The sequence below is a fragment of the Eleutherodactylus coqui genome, chromosome 7 (assembly GCF_035609145.1).
Source record: "Eleutherodactylus coqui strain aEleCoq1 chromosome 7, aEleCoq1.hap1, whole genome shotgun sequence".
In the NCBI taxonomy this organism is placed as follows: Eukaryota; Metazoa; Chordata; class Amphibia; order Anura; family Eleutherodactylidae; genus Eleutherodactylus; species Eleutherodactylus coqui.
This window is the reverse complement of record NC_089843.1, coordinates 28,332,546-28,356,973: the sequence shown is the minus strand read 5'-3', so window position 1 is coordinate 28,356,973 and position 24,428 is coordinate 28,332,546. Positions and strand designations below refer to the sequence as shown.

Below are 24,428 nucleotides of genomic sequence, written 5' to 3'. Positions count from 1 at the left end.
GAAATCCAGGCTTTGTTCATCTTTATGATTGTAAGCCTGTCGGTTGACAGGCGGGTACGCTTATCCGTGATGATTCCCCCAGCCGCACTAAACACACTCTCTGACAAGACGCTAGTCGCAGGACAAGCAAGCACCTCCAGGGCATACAGCGCGAGTTCAGGCCACGTGTCCAGCTTCGACACCCAGTAGTTGTAGGGGGCAGAGGCGTCATGGAGGACGATCGTGCGATCGGCTACGTACTCCCTCACCATCCTTTCACAGTGCTCCCGCCAACTCAGCCTTGACTGGGGACCGGTGACACAGTCTTGCTGGCGAGCCATAAAGCTGGCAAAGGCCTTGGATAATGTTCCCCTGCCTGCGCTGTACATGCTGCCTGATCTCTGCGCCTCCCCTGCTACCTGGCCCTCGGAACTGCGCCTTCGGCCACTAGTGCTGTCGGATGGGAAGTTTACCAACAGTTGGTCCACCAGCGCCTTGTGGTATAGCATCATTCTGGAACCCCTTTCCTCTTCGGGAATGAGAGTGGAAAGGCTCTCCTTATACCGTGGGTCTAGCAGTGTGTACACCTAGTAATCCGTAGTGGCCAGAATGCGTGTAACGCGAGGGTCACGAGAAAGGCATCCTAACATGAAGTCAGCCATGTGTGCCAGGGTACCTGTACGCAACACATGGCTGTCCTCACTCGGAAGATCACTTTCAGGATCCTCCTCCTCCTCCTCCTCTGGCCATACACGCTGAAAGGATGACAGGCAAGCAGCATCTGTCCCCTCAGCAGTGGGCCAAGCTGTCTCTTCCCCCTCCTCCTCATGCTCCTCCCCCTCCTCCTCCTCCTCCTCGGCCATACACTCTGAAAGGATGACAGGCAAGCAGCATCTGTCCCCTCAGCAGTGGGCCAAGCTGTCTCTTCCCCCTCCTCCTCATGCTCCTCCCCCTCCTCCTCAACGCGCTGAGATATAGACAGGAGGGTGCTCTGACTATCCAGCGACATACTGTCTTCCCCCGCCCCCGTTTCCGAGTGCAAAGCGTCTGCCTTTATGCTTTGCAGGGAACTTCTCAAGAGGCATAGCAGAGGAATGGTGACGCTAATGATTGCAGCATCCCCGCTCAGCATCTGGGTAGACTCCTCAAAGTTTCCAAGGACCTGGCAGATGGCTGGCAACCAGGCCCACTCTTCTGTAAAGAATTGAGGAGGCTGACTCCCACTACGCCACCCATGTTGGAGTTGGTATTCCACAATAGCTCTACGCTGCTCATAGAGACTGGCTAACATGTGGAGCGTAGAGTTCCACCGTGTGGGCACGTCGCACAGCAGTCGGTGCACTGACAGATTAAACCGATGTTGCAGGGTCCTCAGGGTGGCAGCGTCCGTCTTGGAGTTGCGGAAATGTGCGCTGACCCGGCGCACCTTCTTGAGCAGGTATGACAAGTGTGGGTAGCTTTTCAGAAAGCGCTGAACCACCAAATTAAAGACTTGGGCCAGCCTCCACTAAATTCACCCAATGTGCTGTCAGGGAGATAGAGTGGCCCTGCCCGCCTGTGCTTGTCCACGTGTCTGTTGTTAAGTGAACCTTGGCAGTAACCGCGTTGGTGAGGGCGCGTACAATGTTGCGGGAGACGTGGTCGTGCAGGTCTGGGACGGCACATCGGGAAAAGTAGTGGCGACTGGGAACCGAGTAGCGCGGGGCCGCCGCCGCCATCATGCTTTTGAAAACCTCAGTTTCCACAAGCCTATAAGGCAGCATCTCCAGGCTGATCAATTTGGCTATGTGCACGGTTAACGCTTGAGCGTGCGGGTGCGTGGCGGCGTACTTGCGCTCGCGCTCAAACAGTGGCGCTAGCGACGTCTGGACGCTGCACTGAGAGACATTGCTGGATGGGGCCGAGGACAGTGGAGGTAAGGGTGTGGGTGCAGGCCAGGAGACGGTAGTGCCTGTGTCCTCAGAGGGGGGTTGGATCTCAGTGGCAGGTTGGGGCACAGGGGGAGAGGCAGTGGTGCAAACCGGAGGCGGTGAACGGGCATCGTCCCACCTTGTGGGGTGCTTGGCCATCATATGCCTGCGCATGCTGGTGTTGGTGCCTCCCCAGCTGATCTTGGCGCGACAAAGGTTGCACAGCACTGTTCGTCGGTCGTCAGGCGTCTCTGTGAAAAACTGCCACACCGTAGAGCACCTTGACCTCTGCAGGGTCGCATGGCGCAAGGGGGCGGTTTGGGAAACAGTTGGTGGATTATTCGGTCTGGCCCTGCCTATACCCCTGGCTAATGCACTGGCTCGGCCTGTGCCCACACCCTGACTTGGGCCTCGGTGTCCTCGCCCGCGTCCACGTCCTCTAGGCCTACCCGTACCCCTCAGCATGCTGTATTACCAGTAGTGCAGAAACAGAACGCTGTAATTTAATGTGCCGCTTATTGGCCTGTGGTTGGAGGCTGACTTCGTTTACGGAACGCCAGGAAATAATTTGGCGCAAGACTGCTGTAACACTTAGCTGGCTGCGTATGAATTAGAAGAACTACTACACCCAGCACACACAGACCCAGAACACTGAGCACAGTGACAGGCAGGCCAAATAGATTTTTTGCCCAATATTTTTTGGAAAAGCCCCACTGCCTATATTCAAGGAATATATGTCTTCTGTCCCTGGAGTATTTCACTGAACTGCAGAGTGTTGCACTGTGGACTGCAATACTGCAGTAATTTCAGAGCCCAGACAGAGCCAGGAAATAATTTGGCGCAAGCCTGCTGTAACACTTAGCTGGCTGCGTATGAATTAGGAGAACTACTACACCCAGCACAGACCCAGAACACTGAGGACAGTCACAGGCAGGCCAAATAGATTTTTTGCCCAATATTTTTTTGAAAAGCCCCACTGCCTATATTCAATCAATAATATTTATATGTCTTCTGTCCCTGCCTAACCACCACTTCTGTCCCTGGAGTATTACTGCAGGGCGCAATGCTCTGCACGGCCGATATAGCAAAAAAAAAAAAAGTGCAACACTGCAAAAAGCAGCCTCCACAGTACTGCACATGGTTAGATGTGGCTCTAAGAAGGACCGTTGGGGTTCTTGAAGCCTACAATCACTCCTAACACTCTCCCTGCCTAACCACCACTTCTGTCCCTGGAGTATTACTGCAGGGCACAATGCTCTGCACGGCCGATATACCAAAAAAAAAAAAAGTGCAACACTGCAAAAAAGCAGCCTCTACAATACTGCACACGGTTAGATGTGGCCCTAAGAAGGACCGTTGGGGTTCTTGAAGCCTACAATAACTCCTAACACTCTCCCTATACCAGCTCCAACACAACAGCACTTTCCCTCAGCTAAGTCAGAACGCATCTGAGGCGAGCCGCGGGAGGGGCCGATTTTTATACTCGGGTGACACCTGATCTCGCCAGCCACTCACTGCAGGGGGTGGTATAGGGCTTGAACGTCGCAGGGGGAAGTTGTAATGCCTTCCCTGTCTTTCAATTGGCCAGAAAAGCGCGCTAACGTCTCAGAGATGAAAGTGAAAGTAACTCGAACATCGCGTGGTGCTCGTTACGAGTAACGAGCATCTTGAACATGCTAATACTCGAACGAGTATCAAGCTCGGATGAGTACGTTCGCTCATCTCTAGTTATACGTAGTTTTGCTGCAGAAATCAGTATTTTGGGTAAATGTCTTCAAGAGGTTTATCTGTCCAGAGGGCATCCACAGTAGCACCTCCTCAGGGGTGAGAGCGAGTGAGGTACCGCATATTTTGTTTATATGTGTTATAATCTGTTGCCAGAAAGCTTTGATGATTGGACAATGCCACCAAATGTGCAATAAATTTTCCTTGTGTGAGTCACATATCCACGTTATGTCTGTCTGTGAAAGATTAGATTTACATAGTGTGACCGGAGTCTTGTACCAGTGAGTGAGAATTTTGTATTCGAGTTCTTTTGTATTCAGACACACTAAGAGAAACCGTGCGAGTTGTTTCGGACTCCTTTGGTGTCTTACTTGTCCAAAGTGACACCGAGTTCCTTTTTCCAGACTCTGAGAAACCACGGTTTATCGGATGAGGTGCTTAGCAACAAGCCTTTGTACAGGCGTGTCATGAGCTTCCGAGGTCGTTCAGATAGAGATAGATATGTTTCAAACCCCAGTGGGTCTCTCAGTCTGTCACAAAACTGCGTCTGTAGCTTTTTTAGTGAGGTATATATGCATAATGTTTCTAAGGAGTTTGAGGGGCTATCTGTTATAAGTGTGGTGGTATGATTTAGGCTTGTTATTTTGACCGCTTCGATAATATCGTGTATTGTCATGGGGTACAGTTTTGTCCATGGATTTAGGATTCTTCGTGGTTTCTTAGATAAAATTGAGGGAGTCGGGGAGGCAGGCGTCATTACTTAAAGTCTGGAGTGTTCTCCTTTCTCTGTTCTCAGGTGGTACATAGCCTTGATTGTGCCCTTTGTAATAGGGCTGAGTGTTTGAGTTCTGTATAGAGGGAGGTCATTGGACCACAGAAGATATTGTCCCTCCCGATTCAGCATGGCTCTTTCTATGCTAATTGAGGGGGGTTCATTTTATTATCTACTAAAGAGATCCATCTATCTATGTGTATTGCTTTGTAGTAAAGAAGTATGTTTGGTAGGCCAAAACCTCCCTGTTTTTTTTTGGTTTAGGTATGAGAATGCCTAGCGGAGTTTGCATTTATTCCAGATGACCAGATGAATCTTGTAAAGAGTTGATGCAATTTATAAAATAAGTGGTGGGGGATTCTTATTGGGACTGTTTGTAATGTGTATAAAATATATGGGAGAACATAAGTGAATATTACATTTTTCGTTCCCATCCATGATACCAAGGGAACATCAAGGTGTTGGAATTGACTTTGTACTTTGAGAAGGGGAATATAATTTGCTTTAAAGAGTTGGGAGAGATCAGAGATCAAAAAAGTATCCCGATATTTAATATTAGAAGAGGGCCATTTGAAAGGGTATCATTTCTGTATAGTCATTACTGTGTTAGCTGGTGTGGATATGTTTAAGGCTTCTTTTTTCAAAGTTGACTTTGAAGTTTGATATTTTGCCAAATTGCTTGTAAATCTTTAAAATTTCCGGGAATGTCGTTTTCGGGTTGGTCCCTAGTATGAAAAGGTCGTCTGCGAGTGCAGCTGTAGTGTGTGTAAAGTTTCCTCCCTTCAGGCCTTGGATGTTGGGATTTTGTCTAATTTGCTGTAGTGAAGAGGGCCATGTGAAAGAGTATCGTTTCTGTATAGTCGTTACTGTGTTAGTTGGTGTGGATATGTTTAAGGCTTCTGATTCTTCAAACTTGACTTTGAAGTTTGATATTTTGCCAAATTGCTCAAAAATCTTTAAAATTTCCGGGAATGCCGTTTTTGGGTTGGTCATTAGTATGAGAAGGTTGTCTGTGAATGCAGCTGTAGTGTGTGTGTAAGGTTTTCTACCTTCCGACCTTGGATGTTGGGGTTTTGTCTAATTTGCTGTAGTGAAGTCTCCATTACTAGTACAAACAGGATGGGGGGGATAATGGACAGCCCTGTCTGGTCCCATTTGTGATGGGGAAGGTGACCGAGAGGGTTCCGTTTATATGGATTCTGGCTGACGGGTTTGAGTAAAGGGTAAGAATGGAGTCAATAAATTGTTTTGGTAAACCAAATTTTAGTAGCAAGTTTACCATGGAATCCCAACTCACTCTATCAAAGGTCTTTTAGTGTCTGTTCCCAGAAGTACTAATGGTATTTTATTATTTGTAGCGTAAGGGATTGCAATTATAATATGAGATGTATTAAATATTTCTTCTTTAGGTGGGACAAAACCCACCTCATCTGGGTGGATAAGCGTAGTTAGTAAAGGGGATATACGTTGAGCTAAAAGTTTTGCCCAAATTTTAAGATCTACATTTAATAAGAATATAAGGCGATAGTTGCTGCATTGTTCTGGGTCCTTACCATCTTTTGCTATTAAAGTTATAAATGCCTCCAGAGATTGTTTGGGGAGACCTGCTCCTAATAGAAGTGAGTTGCATAAATCTGTGAAGATTGGGAGGAGTATTTTGGAGAATGTTTTGTAGTAGATAATTGGTAGACCGTCCGGACCTGGGCTTTTTTCATTGGGGATAGAATTAAGCATTTTCTCCACTTCAGAAGCGGTGAAGGGATTGAGTAGGGTCAATTTGTCATCCTTGGTTAATGTAGGTAGGTTGAGACTCTCTAGGAAAGCTAGTATTGAGTTAGCGATGTGGTTGTGTTCTTCCATTAAGTTATCAGTAGAGAGGTTATACAGGCTTTTGTAGAATTTTTCAAATTCCGTGGCTATTTCATTTATAGATGTTGCTTTGTAACCTGATATCGGTTTTATTTTGGAGACAAAAGCGTTTTCTTTTTTTATTAATTTTGTCATGGTTTTAGAGCCCCTATCTCCATGCATATATATCTTATATTTAGAGAAGAAAAAAATCTTTGCACCTTTTATATTAAGGCTATTCTTAAGTTTGTCTCTAAGAATCATCAATTCTTGGAGGGTGTCTTTATTTAATGAGTTTTTGTGTATTTTCTGTAGGCTTGAGATCTGCGCTAATAGAGAGTCTATTTCCTTTTCTTTTTGTTTTTTTAACCTCCGATCCCAGGGCTATTAGTTCTCCTCTAATAAATGCTTTGTGCAATTCCCAGAGGATCGGGGGAGAGATGTCTGGGGTGCTGTTAATGTCAAAGAATTCTTCTAATTTTCTATAGAGTGCGGAGCAATGCTTTTCATTACTTATTAATGTGCTATTTAGGCGCCATGACCACTCTCTGAGAGGGAAATTATGTATTGGTGCTGATATAGATATTGGTGCATGGTCAGAAATTGTTGTGGGACTAATATCTGCCTCCCTAACAGATTGAATGTGTTTCCCACATATTAGCAAGTAGTCTATTCTATGAAAAGTTGAGTGTATGTGAAAAAAGTAAGTGTATTCCTTGTCTTCAAGGTGTAAAATCCTCCATGCATCTTGGAAGTTCAATTCAGGTAGGGTGCTTTTTAGCTTGCAAATTTGTCTATGTGGAATTGATTGTGCGGTTGATGTAGTGTCTCTGGAGGAGTCCATTGCTAAATTAAAATCTGCTCCCACAATAATTAAGCCATCTGCGAATTCCATAAATCTCTCCAGGGTGCGAATTAATCACAGGATCTGATTTTGGTTTGGTGCGTATAGGTTGGCGAAGGAAACCCTACTATTAGCTATTGTACCCTTTAAGAAAATGTATCTGCCTCTTGGGTCAATTATCTGAAGTTAGGGGATTAAGGGTATGTTTTTCCCAATTGCAATGGAGACCCCTCTAGAATCTGAGGAGTATGTGCTATGAAACCACTGATTGAAAGCGTAGGAGGGGAGTTTGGTATATGGTTGTGTCTTAGATTAGTCTCCTATAAGAACACTATTTCTGATTTTAGTTTTTGTAGTAGGGAAAAAAATTGGCTCCTCTTTTGGGGAGTGTTCATTCCTCTAAAATAAACAATGTATATTTAATATTAGCCATGGTAAGTATGTATCAGATAGCCAATGTATTTTAGGACGTTCTCTAGTGTTGAGATTAATTGGCAGGCCATCTCATTGACAATGAATAAACTATATACAAAACTTGTTTTGAAAAACAGCAAGTAAAACAATGTAGAGATACTCTGTCAGAAAAAGGCCCAGATCGGTGAAATGAACCCCTCTGCGCCTTCTCTTGCGCATTTATTGAGGGGATCCGATAGAGGCTCCTCTTGCCTGTGTGAACTGGGGGGTGGGTAGACATACTCCTTAAACCTCGAGTATACCACCGAGACTTGGTCAAAATTGTTATAATAAACTTTAATAGAGATTCAAAACATCATGAAAAACCTGTCTGTCATCCATTTCCCAGTTAATGATGCAGAGCCCAGGAAACAGACAACAGCGCTTACCAAAGAATTTGTGTTCTCTGCCCAGGGCCCCCACCCCCAGATGAGCCTGAAAAACGGGGGGGGGGGGGGTCTCGAGAGGAACCAAGGGATCCCGGCCAGAGAAAGGCCAAGCAGGCTCCCATCCAGACAAGGACACGGCTCCCACCCAGGGGTGAGGGCGAAAGATCCCGGTAGAGGCGAGAATTCCAACTCACAGTTTCCCTGGTTGCCCAGACTGCTAAAACTCTTGTGTCCTAGGTTTCATAAAGAGTTCTCTCCATTAGACCTCAGATCTCTCTGTCGTTTCCGGCAACTGGGAGAGAAGGCAAAATAGAAAAACAAACAAGAACATAATAGTATCAGATAATGGCAAGTTATTTCCAGGCGATGTCCCTCACCTCAATCTTGAAAGCCCGTTAGAGTGGACCACGAAGACTCCCATTTGATTAAGAGCAAGAGTCAAGTGATGCTGGGTGTCTTGGTCTTTGAGTTGAGGCTCCAGCCTTCCGCCCTTGGAAGTTGAGGCATCTGGTGTTGAATTTGGACAGGCAGCCAGGAGGGGATCTCTATAGGTGGGATTCCCATCTTTTTCCAGGCAACTTTTAAGTCTTCGAGAGATCTAATTGTTATCTGCTGTCATTCTTTAAATATAGCCAGGCCAAATGGGTAGAGCCACTTAACTGGGAGTTTCCTCGCTCTCATAGCGTCCTTTTGGGTTTTAGAATACGTCTCTTGGCCAGTGTGCTCGGTGCCAGATCTTGAAAACGTTGGATTTTGTTATTTTCCAAGAAAATCTCAGGTGTCTCACTTGATTTTTAAAGGACGGCTGCCGTGTCCACATAGCTTAGTAGTCCACAGATGACATCTGAGGGAGGAGCCGGTGGTGCAGACCGTGGGTGAAGAGCTCTTTGAATGTATTCAATTACTATATTTTCCGCATCTTCTTTTCCCAGCAGGGATTAAAAAATCTGTAAGGCTGTTAATTTAAGGGCTTCATTTGCTGTGGATTCAAGAACACCTCTCAATCTAATAATCCTTCTCCCGCTCCTGTTTTTTCTGATCTTCTGAACAAAAGAGCTTGATTTAAGTGTTCTTTTTGGGCTAGTAAATTATTTTGGGCTTCCTCAGTGAGTTGAGTTAACTCCTGATGGGAGGATTCAAGGTCTTCGACTCTATTACCTATGTGTTTAACCTCTGCTTTGATATCAGCGAGATCTTCAAGAATTGGTGAGAGTCACTGTGACAAAATCTTTTTGAGAAAAGAGCGAGAGATCAGGCCCCGATCCTGGTCTTCGCCGTGATTGGAATTTATTGATGTGCATTCTATATCAGAGTCTTTTGCATCCTGATCCGGAGGGTTTATGTATAATTTGGACTTTTGCGCAGCTGGGAAGAAATACTTCTTCTTTAAGTACTTATCCATGTCAGATGGACTCTTGCTCCTTTTTGGTGTGTCCTCAACATCTCTGCTCTTATCCTTTCCAAGTTTGCCTATCTTGCTTTGGTCTGTGCTTTAAGTTGTGTTGAAATCTCTCGGTCTCGGCGGCATACGTGTGGCAGTTCGTTAAGCATGCTTTCTGTTGTGTAGAGTCCCTTTGAGGAAGGCATTTGACTCCTTTTTGTTTTTAATGTAGGAGCTGAGCCCGGGAAGGACAGGGGGCTATGGGTGCAATGGAAGGTGGTTACATGTTGTACTTGTTTCCCCTAACCACAGCAGCTCACACTCCCTCTCTGGCTGGCTGGCTGCCAAGAGCAATGGAGGGGGTGGGAGCCCTCTATGGAGCCCCTCAGAGACTTTGAATGTCGCTTTGCTGTGGGCCTCCTTGCCCTCTTAGGTGACTCTTGCACCCACTGCTCTCAGTCCTGACAAGGGAGATCTCCCGCAGGCCCCAGACAGAGGGCAGAAGTAATGTCCACTGGAACAGCCCCGGTGTTTGTCAGCCCCTGTAAGTCTCTCTCACCTCTTCTCCTCAGCTCTCATGCGGTCACTCTCCTGATGGTACCCATGTCTTCCTCCCGCTCACTGTCCGCTGAGTGTCCCGCTCTTTTAGCCGCTATTATCCACTACAACCGGGCTTCCTCCCTGACTTCCAGCAGATTGCAGTCCAAAATTTAGCCTGGGGATGCGCCTTCCTAAGTAGGCCGCGTTTCTTCATCTCAGCATGGAGGTCTGTGGGAGGTCTCTATCTGCTCCTCTGCGTGTTATGGAGCTGGCAGTGGTATTTGTCGCCCACAGGAAGCCCCTAGGGCAGCGAAAAATCCCCTCAAGCCCGCCTTTAGCAGGAGCCTTAGGGAAAGCTCTCTGCTCCCACCGCTCACCAAGCCATGCCCAAAAGTGAAACTTTTGAGCAAAAATGCACAACACTTCTTGGGGGAAATCAACACCAAAGCCTCATCAAAAGCCTGGTGGAGGCAGCATCATGGTTGGTGGTTGCTCTGCTCCTCAGGGAATGGACACCTTCTAATCATTAAGGTAACAATGAATTCTACGGTAAATCGGAACATCTTATAGGAGAATGTAAGGGCCGCCGTCCATGACTTCCAGCTGTAGAGATGCTGGGTGATGTAACAAGACAATGAAATAAAGCACACAATTAAAAATCTAAAAATGCTAAACATTAAAATTCATGTTTTGGAATTGCCAAGTCAGAGTCATGACTTTAACCCTTTGGAGATAATGTGACATGACCTGAAGCGTATTCATGAATTGAAAAACACTTACAGGATGAAATTATCCAAAGTTCTAGCTCAGTGGTGTTTGCAAATCTTATTTGCAGCTCCAGGACATGTTTAGTGGTGATAGCTGCTAAAGAAGGATCAATATGTCATTAACCTATTAGTGACCTAGCCTATTTGCGCCTTAGGACCAGTCCAAATTTTGGAAATCTGACATGTGTCACTTTAAATAGAATAATTCAGTAAAGATTTGCATATCCAAGTAATTCTGACAGTTTTTTGCCACATATTATACTTCATTAAGGTGGTACAAATAGATACATAAAATTTGTGTATGGAAATCTGAGTCAACCTTGAGTTGGCTACCTGAACCAAGTGGGGATTGAACCTGCAACCGTCAGGTTGTGAGCGAGAGTTTAGGACTGCATATTGCTGCATTAACACCCTACATAACAGTTGCCTTGTTAATCCCATATTTGGTCATTTTTTTCAATAAGTATGGTATTGGATACTTTGTCAAATACTTTACTAAAGTCAATATTTAATTATCTGGATATAATATGGGAAGACGAAACCTGCAAATCTTACAAAGGATGATAAGATTTTGAGAATAATTAAACATAACTACCTTATCCAACTTGTGTGTGAGCCAACTAGAGGGAGGGCCACTCTGGACTTATTATTAACTTACAAACCAGACAGAATCTCAGGGTTGCAGGTATAGGGACACTTATTTGTTTAGGGACACAGGTTTAGGGACACAGAATCTCAGGGTTGCAGGATATAGTGACCACGATATAATTAATTTCTAGCTGTCATTCAACAAGAAGCCTAATCAGGGAGCTACAAAAAAACTAAACTTTAGAATAGCTAAATTTGATCAGCTCAGAACTACTATCTCTAAAATTAATTGGGATAATGTCCTCAAAAATAGCAGTACAGACGACAAATGGGAAAAGTTTAAAGACATTCTAATGACCTCATGTGAGCTGTTCATACCCTTCAAAAATCAAAGAACTGCAAGTAGAAGGAAACCAATGTGGTTCGACAAGACGGAAATGGGGGCAATAAATGAAAAAAGAAAGCGTTTAAACTACTGAAACAAGAAGGCAATGAGGAAGCTCTAAAATCATACAGGGAAAAAAAAAAAAAACAAGTCATGGAAAGAAAAGATCAAAATTGGTAACGAGGAGGCAGAAAGACTGATCTCCAAAGAGGGCAAAATAATCCTAAACTATTCTTCAATTATATAAACAGTAAAAGGATTTGCATTGAGAGCACCTAACAAATAATGCAGAAGAAACCATAGAAGACGATGGAGGGGGAAAGCAGGGGGGGGGGGGAGCAAATCTATTAAACAGTTTCTTTTCAAGTGTATTCACAAATGAAAATGAAATGTAACATAAGATGCAGGTGAATAAAATGAACCCCCAGCTAAATATTACATGCCAAACACAGGACAAAGTGCAGAGCCGGCTAAAGAGGATCAAAATCATAAATTGCAGGGCATGGATGAAATATACCCAAGGATTATAAGGGAACTAAGGGACGTGATAGCTAGACCGCTATTTCTTATATTTATGGACAATATTAAGACCCGGGTTGTACCACTAGATTAGCACATTGCCAATTTGGTTCCAATATACAAAAATGTGTCTTAAAAAAAAGCCTGGTAACTACAGGCCAGTAAGTCTCACTTCAATAATTAGAAAAAAAAATTGAGGTGTTTCTGAGATACGTTATCCTCGACTACCCAAAGAAAAACAACAACAAAAACATAACTCCTCATCAGCATGGGTTAATGAGGTGTCAATCATGTCAGATTAATTTGATCAGCTTCTACGATGAAGTAAGTTCTAGGCTGAACCTGGGAGAGTCTTTTGATCTCATAGATCTGGGTTTCTCTAAAGTATTTAACACTGTGCCGTATAATAGGTTGGTATGTAAAATGAGACAGCTCGGTCTGGGCGAAAAAGTGTGCATCCAGGCACGGAAAGCAGTGGTGGGAATAAATGGTTCATACTCAGATTGGGCCACTGTTGCTAATGGAGTGCCACAGGGTTCAGTATTAGGCCCCATTCTGTTCAATATATTTATCAATGACCTGATAGAAGGACTACACAGTAAAATATTAATATTTGCAGATTATACAAAATTATAGTAGACAAATAATACAACGGAGGATAATGTACTGCTACAAAAAGATCTAGATTAAAAAAAATGGCAAATGTAGTCCAATATTGATAAATGTAAGCTTATGCACATGGGCAGGAGAACCAGATGTCACCAATATACACTAAATGGGGTACTGCTAGGGCAAAGTGATATGGAAAAAGAACTGGGGGTCTTTTAACTTAACTAGAGCAATCAATTCCGATCAGCTGCTGTGAAAGCAAATAAAGTATTGGAGTGCATTAACCCCTTCCCTCCATATGACGTAAGGGTATGTCATGGCTGTGGAGTACTTCCCACAACTGGACGTACCCTTACATCATAGGGATAGCGCAAGATCATAAGACATCTCACGCTTTCCAGTAAAGGGAGCCAGCTGGCTGTGATAGCTGGCCTCCTGCTGCAGCAGGATGCACGCTCCCTCTGTGACATTGCCAGGCTCTCGCAATATAATCGCAGAGAGCCCTGCTGGTTGCCATGGCAACAGGACAGCAGACACCGGCGCCCTGTATTGTCAGTGCCTCTGTTTTAAGCGATAAATTATTGCAGGAGACAAGTCCTGCAATGCCTTAACACAACCATCAGAGCTGGTGAGTTGCAAGTCCCTCAGATGGACACAAGAAAAATGTCCAAAAAGTAAAAATGTAAAAAAAAAAACCTTGGGGGGATGGGGTTTCTTTTATTAGCAAAAAAAATAAATCCCACATATTTGGTATTGTCGTGTCCGTAATAAGTTGAACATGTTTTTTATCCTGCACGGCAAAAAATTTATCACCGAGGCAGAAAAGTTCCCACTGGAACGAAAATCTAAGTCACCGAAGGGAACCATTGAAAGTAAAACTTAAAGGGGTTGTCTCGTGAAAGCAAGTGGGGTTAAGCACTTCTGTATGGCCATATTAATGCACTTTGTAATATACATCATGCATTAAATATGAGCCATACAGAAGTTATTCACTTACCTTCCCTGCGCTGGCGTCCCCGTCACCATGGCTCCGTCTAACTTCAGCGTCTAATCGCCCGATTAGACACGCTTGTGCAGAAGGTTAGTATAGTGAACTATAGTTAGTATAGTTACTATAGTTAGTTCACTGATATATTATAGCTACATAGAGTCCATTCACGGACATAGCAGCTAATAATGTAAGTACAAAAAGGATGCACCAAGATATACTGTGTCCCTAATGATTGTTAATACAGCTAAAATTGCACTGTACTGTGCAAGTCTAGGAATTAATGCATTTTCATTAGTTTAATGCATATACATCTCATGTATGACTCTACCAGATAATAATTAAACTCCCGAATCAAGAAAGTGGGAAAAACAGTATCAGCTCCTTGTGTAGTCATAAGGGGACGTGGCAGTGGAAGATGTTATACCACCAATCCAGTGACCATTGGTATTTTATTGTCCACGATTTCATATCAAAAAGATTAAATCTACCTGATCCATAGGATAGAGTACATAGAGAATGACATAGTTTTTATCTCGCAGGCTAAAAGGATAGACAGAATTTTGTTTATGTCTGTCTTGATGCCGTGTGTTAATTGGTGTCTAATTCAATTATAGTCCCATTATCGTTAAACTTACAAGGTTTTTTGGCGATTATAGAGCCCTCAAATGAACGCTACAAAGGATTGACTTTCATTCAATCCCCTTGGTGTACACGAATCCAAACAATGGATCCACTGGCTCTCTTTTTGAAGTAGTTTCCGATTGCGATTGCCTCTCCTTCCATTTTCTTTGATAGTCTCGATCCCCTGAAATTTAACCATATTAGGGTCATTATTATGATGGTCTCTAATATGCGTTGCCAGGCTGGTATGCTCCCCTCGATCTATGTTGCCGATATGTGCTAATACGCGTCTCCGTAGTTGTTGCATTGTCTTGCCAACATAGTCGAGGGGGCAGGGGCATGTAGCTTTATAGACGACTCCACTCGATCTACAGTTAATAAACTCCCTGATCTTATATTTATGACCTGTGGAAGAGCTGGTGAAAATTGCTCCCCGTCTCATGAACTTACACACCTTACACCCGGAGCAAGGGTAGGAGCCTCTTGGTAATTCCGAATTCAGCCACGTAGTAGATGATGGTCCAGGGGTCAGATGACTATGGACTAACCGGTCACCCAGATTCCTTCCTCGTTTGTATGTTATAAGAGGTTTCTCTGGTAAGTATTCCGATATGTCCATATCACGTTGGAAGATATGCCAGTATATTTCTCACTTCATTGGAACAGTCGTCGTAGGTTCCTGTCTAATCAAACCACCCTGATGAAGCAGTAGTTCTATCTCGCTGCAGAAACGCATTGGTGGCAGGCTATATAGGAGAAGATGAACTTTAAAAACCTAAGATAGTTCATCTTCCCCTTTTTTCAGGTGTGACCATTCATGCTTGATTATCGTATGCATGAATATGGTCTACCTATTGAGCAAGACATTAGATAATTGGTCACAACAGAGCAATTAGCTCAGTGATCTATCTAAACAGAATAGTTGATTCTGTATTGGGGATTATGTCACAATTGAATCAGTACTAATTAGAGAGGAATGCCAATTATATCTATACATTCTTCTCTATATTACTGTGTGACATTCATACCAAGAGCCAGGGAGTACACAGATTAAAATCACATCAATCTGTTGTACTCTTAGTCTCTTATGACTATTATATCACCTGTTTGCTCTAAACTGAATGTCAAAATAACAGAAATCAATTAACTCTGTTTGACACACAGTATTACCATCTGTCACACTTTATACTCAGCGCTGAGTTTATTATAATCACTTTAATATCTTAGTAAACTAGTGATTATGGTGGCAGATGGCAACAAGTGTTTAGCGGACATATATTGAGCTATTGGGTCAGTATGATATATTGCTCGAAAAATATATAGTATCGCAACTGATCCCATATCAGGAGTGTACATATCTCCATTTTTATGAGCGCATAGAACAGAAAAACACATATCCGATTACGCAGTTGTAAACATTTTTATTATTAAAAGTTAAGTTTTACTTTCAGTGGTTCCCTTCGGTGACTTAGATGTACGGCAAAAAACATTTAAAAAAAATGCTAAAAACACATGCAAAATGCTATTTTTTAGCATTTTGCCTCCCAAAAAAACGCAATAAAAGTGATCAAAAAAGCGATATGCACCCCAAAATGGTACCCATAAAAACTACAGCTTGTGCTGCAAAAAATAAGCCATCACAGAGCTCCGTCCATGAAAAATAAAAACAAGTTATAGGATTTTGAATACAGCCATTTAGAGGAAACAAAAGATAAACAAAAAAAAAGGTTTTTATTGCAGAAAATTGAAAAATTAAAAAAAAATAAAAATTTTGTATCGTAATCATACCAAACCACAGAAAAAATGTTTTGTCATTTATGCTGCATAATTAACGCCATTTAAAAAAATAATAAAATCTATTACAGAATTAATGCTTTTCTCTCCCTACGATCATTAAAAAAAATAAATAAAAGTTTTACAATACAGTCTATGTACCCAAAAATGGCACAGATAAAACTACCGTTTGCCACGCAATAAACAAGCCCTTATACGGCGGGTCGATGAAAAAAAAAAAGGTTACGGCTTTTGAAAAATGGAGATGAAAATCCGCCAAAAATTGTTGCGTCCTTAAGTCCAAAATAGGCCATGTCCTTAAGGGGTAAAAGAGGTATAGGGGCGAGGGACAAGAACATTATTCTTCCTCTATTTAAAGCACTTGTCATGCCTCACATGGAATACTATGTACAGTTCTGGACACCGGTGCTCAGGAAAGATGTCGCAGTTCGAGTATTTTTTTCTATACTGCACATGAAAATGAGGATTTGCCCCCCAAAATGGATACTACTGTTTGTCCTGTGTTCAGAAACAATCCTGTTATGACCCTAATCTTATGTTTGTGAGCACAGTGGGGGCCAAAAAAAAAAAAGGAGCTGTCGGTGGCTTTCAGAACAAAAATTTTGCATGACAGCATTTTAAGGTGCACTGCTTAGGATGAAATACACACCAGAGCTATCTCCTGTTGCTTGAAAATCTAATCACTATTAGCATAAAACCTTTGGCTTGAGGAAGGTCTATTAGGACCGAAACGTTGCCGAACTTTGTAATGGGGGAATAAATTTTGCATCTTTCTACATTGCTGATTGCTGCCGGTTATTATCTTCTTTACCTATTAGCATAAAACCTGTGATACCAAAATAATAAAATAACTAATAAAGAAAAGTAGCGATGGTGGGTGACAGATATGAATGTGTACGGCTGTCAGCCATTCTTATACATGACTACTAGGACCTCCCTTGGAGCGGGTAGCTTCAGCTTCCAGCCAATGGTTTTAAAGTGGGAATACCCCAAAGTTGCAGGCACTCCCTGTGTTGGGGAGGCATTTACTTTCGCTGCTCATCAGAATAGAGCAGACCTTCTGACACCGCATAAACGCAATGATGAAAATTTTTTACGCATAATAGGTACCTTCGATACAGGGACCAGTCAAGTGCGGGATATTCTGTCCCGGTGACCAGTACTGAGACGTTCTCGTGAATGATCCCGACCTACAAGAGGCATTACCTACCAATCCAGTGATCACATTCTGCCGAGGTCGCAATATTAAGAAACCATCTTGTAAAGAGTCATCTCCACCCCAACGAGTCTGATTCAATTTGGTTAAGCTCATACAAATCTTCGGGAACATCCCCTTGCCACAATTGCTCTGCCTGCCGGTATATCCATAAGAATAACTCATTTAAAAGCGCTTCCACTGGAAAAACATATTCTAACCGGGACTTTATTAATTGCAGGACACAGAACACTGTGTATCTTGCAATTTGTTCCTGCCCAAAAAATTATGTCGGCAAGACAATTCAACAGTTCCGACGTAGAGTATTGGCACACATTGGGAATATTCGTAGACGCGAAACAACTCCACTGGTGGACCAAATGTGGTCAGCACATAAAGGGGATTTGGAACATCTCAAATTCCAAGGCATAGAGCTCATGAAAACCAATAGCCGTAGGGGTAACATAGATAAAAAATTACTCCAAAAAGAGACCAAATGGATTTATTGTTTAGATTCATTTTCTCTAACTGAGTCTCCGTTTGTCCTTGTTTTCTCTCTTTCTTGGGCACAGTGAGTTTGCCAAGCTATCATGCTCTTTCTCTTCATCTTACAACATCACCTATCGAGTAAATGCGATTTTAGCTACAAAAGACCTATTTAATTATACCAGTCTAATAGATTTGAGCAAATAGTATGCATCCCTCTTAATCTATCCCAAATTGTGCTGGTACTGTTGATTATCTCATTATTAGACACATTGGTTAACATATCTATCTATTTTGATTATTTGGTAGGTGTCCAGCTTTATTCACTGTCTGTTTAGAGTAGGATGTAGGACGTCAGATGTACATGTGAGAGACGTGCTCTATTTACAACTGTGACATGCCTCTTCACCTCTGATCTGACGTCTCTTCATCCACATGAATGACCCTAACCCTAAACCTAACCCTAAACCTAACCCCGTGCTGCTTAAGTGTAGTGTGTAGTGCACGTCTGCTTAACTGTAGTGTGTAGTGCACGGCTGCTGAAGGCAATCCGCGTGCACGCTGTGTAGTCACGTGGTGCTGAAGAGCCAATCAGGTGGCTCTAATCAGCAGCGCTGCTGAACTGCGGCTGAAATCCGAAATATGCTCACCAGGATTAGTGACGACAGGACCAATCCTCTGCAGGAGTAGCCCCGTCATGTTTAGATGATACCACGGACACTGATGGGAATGATCGGCTGCTGTTACAATGGATCGGGTAAGCTGCGTTAGCCAACAAATGAGTCTGCTTGGCCTCATCCATATTAGGTGTATATACCTATAAGTGAGCTTGAGTTTTTTGCTCTATATCTATAACAGGGGGAGTCCCTGCAACTTTGGGGTACTCCCACTTTAAAACCATTGGCTGGAAGCTGAAGCTAACCGCCCCAAGGGAGGTCCTAGTAGCCATACATAAGAATAGCTGACAGCCCCACACATTCATATCTGTCACCCACCATCGCTACTTTTCTTTATCTGTTATTTTATTCCTTTGGTATCACAGGTTCTTTGTTATGCTAATATGGTTTAGATTTTCAAGCAACAGAAGATAGCTCTGGTGCTTACTTCATCCTAAGCAGTGCACCTTAAGCAACGCATAGAGCAGACTGAATCAGCGGGAATCTATACGCCTAGAAATTGGCAGTACATGGGGCAACACATTCCCGAGTCTGCATTGGCTGGCCTGGCAATTTCCCCTGCCTGTTTGAATCTGCTCTTTGTCTCCTCAACTATTTTCCAGCTTAGAGGGTATCTCGCGTAAATTCTTGGATTACTGCATGAACATATCTATGCAGCTCCATATATTAATTGAAAAGTCAGAGAGACTTACTAGGACCGTGGAGTTATATCATATCCCCCTAAATATTATCGTATAAGGGGTTTTATACTCTAGAGTCCCTCTAATAGAGGCAAACTGGTTTATATTAGTCCAGCTGTATGATATGCTATGTCCTAGATATGCTCGGATATAACTACTACCATCCCTAGTGCTCTAACACACCTATCCTAATTAGTACCATCATTGAGATATTATTCTAAGAAATATTGGTTTAGACCTAAAAGATCCTGTTTTGGGGCTAACTACTAAAGATGAGCGAACACCAAAATGTTCGGGTTCGCGTTATTCGAAACGAACTTCCCGCGATGTTCGGGTGTTCGTTTCGAATAACGAACCCCATTGAAGTCAATGGGCGACCGGAACATTTTTGTATTTCGCCGATGCTCGCTAAGGTTTTCATGTGTGAAAATCTTGGCAATTTAAGAAAATGATGGGAACGACACAGCAACGGATAGGGACGATGTTAGCCCATTGAATTCAGTGGAGCCGTCAATACAGCCGACTCCACTGAATGCAATGGGCTGCCGGCGATCGCGGGATGAATTGTCGGAAAGGGGTTAAATATATAAGCCCTTTCCTGCAATTCATCCAGAAATGTGTAAAAATAAAAAATATATATATACTCACCTGGTGCCCGCAGACGGAGTTCAGCGCGGCAGGCTGCAGTTCTCCTGAACTGCTCTGAACAGCTGTGAGTAGTATTCAGCAGTCGGGGATTTAAAATCCCCGCCTGCTGAATAAGATGCCTCTGAATGGTCACAGCCTGACCAATCAGAGGCCAGCCCTCACTCACACCCATTCATGAATTCATAAATGGGTGAGTGAGGGCTGCCTCTGATTGGCAGGAGAGCTGGCAGGAGAGCTGCCCCTGAGCCAATCAGAGGCAGCCCTCACTCACCCATTTATGAATTCATGAATGGGTGTGAGTGAGGGCTGGCCTCTGATTGGTCAGGCTGTGACCAATCAGAGGCATCTTATTCAGCAGGCGGGGATTTTAAATCCCCGGCTGCTGAATACTACTCACAGCTGTTCAGAGCAGTTCAGGAGAACTGCAGCCTGCCGCGCTGAACTCCGTCTGCGGGCACCAGGTGAGTATATATATATTTTTTATTTTTACACATTTCTGGATGAATTGCAGGAAAGGGCTTATATATTTAACCCCTTTCCGACAATTCATCCCGCGATCGCCGGCAGCCCATTGCATTCAGTGGAGTCGGCTGTATTGCCGGTTCCATTGAATTCAATGGGCAAACATCGTTCTTCTCTGTCACAGCTGTTACAGCTGTGGCAGAGAAGAACGATTTGTCTTCTATATGTTCTCAATGGGGTTGGCGCTGCTGCCGCCGGCCCCATTGAGCGCATATAGAAAAGATTTCTCAGGGAAGAAATTAAAGTAACCCGAACATCCGAACATCGTGTGGTGTTCGTTACGAATAACGAACATCCCGAACACCCTAATATTCGCCCGAGCATCAAGCTCGGACGAGTACGTTCGCTCATCTCTACTAACTACCCTTTATGTATCTGACTTTTTATATATTGAAATAAGGTTCCTGATGAACTGCCCAAAATTTGACAGAGAAACGCTTTGAACCGACATTGAACCTGAATTATGCCATTGTCAACTACGTCATCTCAGATGAATTGACTTTGAACTCAATCTAAGTCATTTCAGACTTAACTTGAACAGTGCTTTTTCGGCTAATTCATTATAGATGAGGTTATCATCAGCAACTGTAAATCCAGACAGCCAATCGTATGCTGTAGTGTATTACTCTTAGGTCCATTATTGGAACCTTTGAGGTTTAGTGGAGTTTGATTCTTCTCAACTAAATTTCAACAGCCAACTGCACTTTGTGGTCTTTGAACCGTCTCACTTTGGGAGTACCCTAATTCGTAATTTAGAGTGAGTTCATGTGATTTCATGATTTGTACACACGTCCTCTCATAAGGGTCTCCAAATTATGTATGATATCTAGTATATGTTTGTCCGTCCACTCTCTATATTTTAACTATTAATAATAAAATTTAGTTTTAATTTTACTAGTCTGTTTTGTGAATTGTCTAGTCTACTCCACAGCCTATATACCCGCCTCTGTGATTTCCCATAGACTTCTATAGTAGAGCGCACGCAGGGCAGTCTGAAAAGATATTTCAGTTCACTGTGTGACTTTAGTGGCAAACAATGCAGGAACCCGGGAGCAGGTGAGTATAAAGCATATATCACCCAACTCCCTGTCATCTCCCTAACAGGACCAGGACTTACTTTAGGGTTTTGTAGGGAGGGGGCAGATTTGTTTTAAATTTATAGGTTCACATACATTTTCTTCATGCATTTTGGATGATTATTTAATGTGTACAATAAAATATATGACTGGCAGAACGTCTTTGTCTTTAGTTTAGTTTGACCATGTTTTTCTATTTGACTTAAATTGTGATGGACCTCACCTGACACATTTTATTAGTAATGATTGCAGGAATCCAGGTAATTCCAAAGGGTTCACTTATTTTTTCTTTCATATGTACATCCCTTTGATACATCATTGTCATCATCACCTACTGCTCATACTACCATATACCGGTTATATTGGATATCTCCCCTTCTGCACACGGGACGCAGTCATAGCAGCAGGCATGGATTGTTTCTCCTGTCTTTTTCCTGCTTCCAGTTGAACATTGGTTGGAGCAGCGGGATACTGGGATCTGAAGGAAAAGACAAGAACCTTTACTACAAAGATAAAACACACAGGTATGATAAGAGGATGTAAACCATATAATAATGTTATAGGGCGGACAAGATTTACATAATCACCTACATAATATAACTCTTCTCACCTCCTTTGTGTGTTTCCATGTTATAGACTGACGATTTATGTGAAGCTTTTCACCACTGACGGCCCACGGAGTAAAATTTCCTACTTCAACCTCCTGTATGGCATCTCCTATATATAACCAGTTTATTATCTTATATGGATGTGCGGCTTCCCCCCGCTCATTAAAGTAATATGAAGGTCTCATTGGATCCGGTGAGGACTTCATCATTTGTATGTAGCGCTGTAACTTCCATCTGTAGTGTAAAAATCCAGTTACTGAGTTTTCTTCATATTTGTCCTTTATAAATAAGAACATTTCATGTAGAGCTTTTGCCAGAACTTCTACTGCAGAATACAGAACTGAGACAACCCCTGATGTAAGGCTATCCCTCAGATTTGGTACAGTATAGTTCTGAGTGTAGTTGTGCTCTTTATTGATGACATAGTCTGGTATGAAGAAATCTATGTTATTACTCTTAGTTAGATCATCTAGTAATCTCCAGTAAGACTGTATTTGGTCCATCTCATCATGTTTCCTGTATATTTTTTTTAAATCCTCCAGACCTGGAAAAAATGATGAAAACTTCACTGCTAGACTTCCACTATATATCGATAGGTAGTTATTAAACCCTTCGGGAGCAGTAGAGATCCAGGATGGTGAAAGTATGAAGGTGGTGTCTAAAAATATAAATTCATAATTATGTGTTAAACAAAGAAAACTAAAAGAGAAGGTCCCGCACATTATAATGATGTTGACTTGTGGATTGTTTATAGCTTGTAAAATCCTATTATAATTTTCCTGTGTAAGTGTTATGATGAAGGCAGCACAGATCCCACGCTCTCTCATGTACTTTGTTAGTATAAGCAGCTCATTCTCTCCAGTTTCATCATCCGATACTAAAATCCCAACCCAGGTCCAGCCAAAGTGCTCCAGCAGTTCGCTGATCGCCATATTGTGGATGTGGTGATTTTGGACCATTGGGAAAACATGAGGATAGAGGAGTCTATCAGATAATGAGGGGTCGGAGACTCCATAGCTGATCTGCAAAACACAGAAGAAAACTAAGATCATTTTGTACAGACTGTTCTCGGTCAGTTAGCTAGTAGGACGTCCTCAGTAATCCAAAACTCCAAATACAAAACCCGTTCTGTCATACTGTATTTAGATGTGCTACAGCAAATTGTGCTCAAGAGTCTTGGATGCAGAACACATCACACGGCACATGGACACCCCGGCTATGTGCTGTGCGAGGTGCCAGAAACCTCACATTACATGTCCCATTGTCTAGCAAGATTCACACAAAGATAGGACATGCAGCGATTTTCTAACTGAAACAAAAAAAATTGCTCCTGTGAATGAGCTCAGTCAAAGGAATGGGCTCATTTTCTGTGTGAGATCTGTCCATGTCGGTCAAGGGCAGAATTTGTGTGAGAATATCACCAGCAGGGGGCGGAGCCTGACCGCGGAGTGTGATGGCCGCATAGGACTAGTGCTCCGTCACACAGGCACAGTTACAGGCTCCTAAAATCTGAAATCTTTGCCAAAAATGGGGAAAATCACTAAAGAAAGAGGAGGTGAGCACCAGGGGACCCCTCGACCAGCCCGAGGCCAGTCGGATCTTCAGCGCTTCTTAAAAGACCGGAGTACCTGCTCACCGCACGCAGCAGGCAAGATGTCGCCGGCAGCGGCCCTGATCACAGCGCTGGAGGGAGAAAGCTCTTCAGATGAGGACGAAGATGAACCCCTCTCAAAAGGGTTTATGAAAGAATTACTCTCCAAGACAATGAAACCAGTCATGGCAGATCTAACTGAAATAAAGGAGGAGGTAAGAAACATGGGGAGGAGAGTGGAAGATTTAGAAAGCTCTCCAGCCACTATCACCACACATACAGGGGAGCTGGCTGCAGTTGTTAAAGAACAGCACCTCCATCTAAACAGAATGCTCCTCATGCAAGAGGACATAGAGAATAGGAACCGTCAAAATAATGTGCACATTAGGGGTTACCGGAATCCTGGGCTCAAGATACTTTACAGAAAATTGCCATGGAGATTTTCACAGATCTCTTGGGGGCCGACAGAGCTATATCTATTACTATAGAAAGACTCCATAGAGCTCTGAGACCACAACCCGCCCCTAGCGACCCCCCGAGGGACATTATCTGCCTGGACTCCTGGCCTTTCCAGACACCGCAGCCATCTTGAATGCAGCACAAAGTGCCAGAAGCCTGCTATATGATGGAATAGCAATCCAAATATATCAAGACCTTTCGCCCACTACCGTAGCCAAACGCAGACTGCTCAGACCCCTCCTCGAAGGTCTTAAAGCAAAGAACATCAGATATGCATGGCTATACCCGTTTGGCATCGGCATCACTCATAAAGGAAAGAGACTGAACATTTGCTCTCCAGAGGATCTCCAAGGTTGCTGGCAACATCTGGG

General features: G+C 43.2%; 1 protein-coding gene across 1 annotated transcript in view; it reads right to left on the bottom strand.

Annotated features, from left to right (window-relative positions):
• LOC136573457 (vomeronasal type-2 receptor 26-like) overlaps positions 1-24,428 on the bottom strand; it is a 79,797-nt gene that overhangs the window by 43,314 nt on the left and 12,055 nt on the right. Inside the window, exons 3-5 of the mRNA XM_066574747.1 lie at positions 22,825-23,029; positions 22,010-22,665; positions 21,754-21,877 (exon numbers count right to left, since the gene is read on the bottom strand). Of these exons, the coding sequence (XP_066430844.1) occupies positions 21,754-21,877; positions 22,010-22,665; positions 22,825-23,029 (985 nt within the window). The remainder of the gene's footprint in view (positions 1-21,753; positions 21,878-22,009; positions 22,666-22,824; positions 23,030-24,428) is intronic.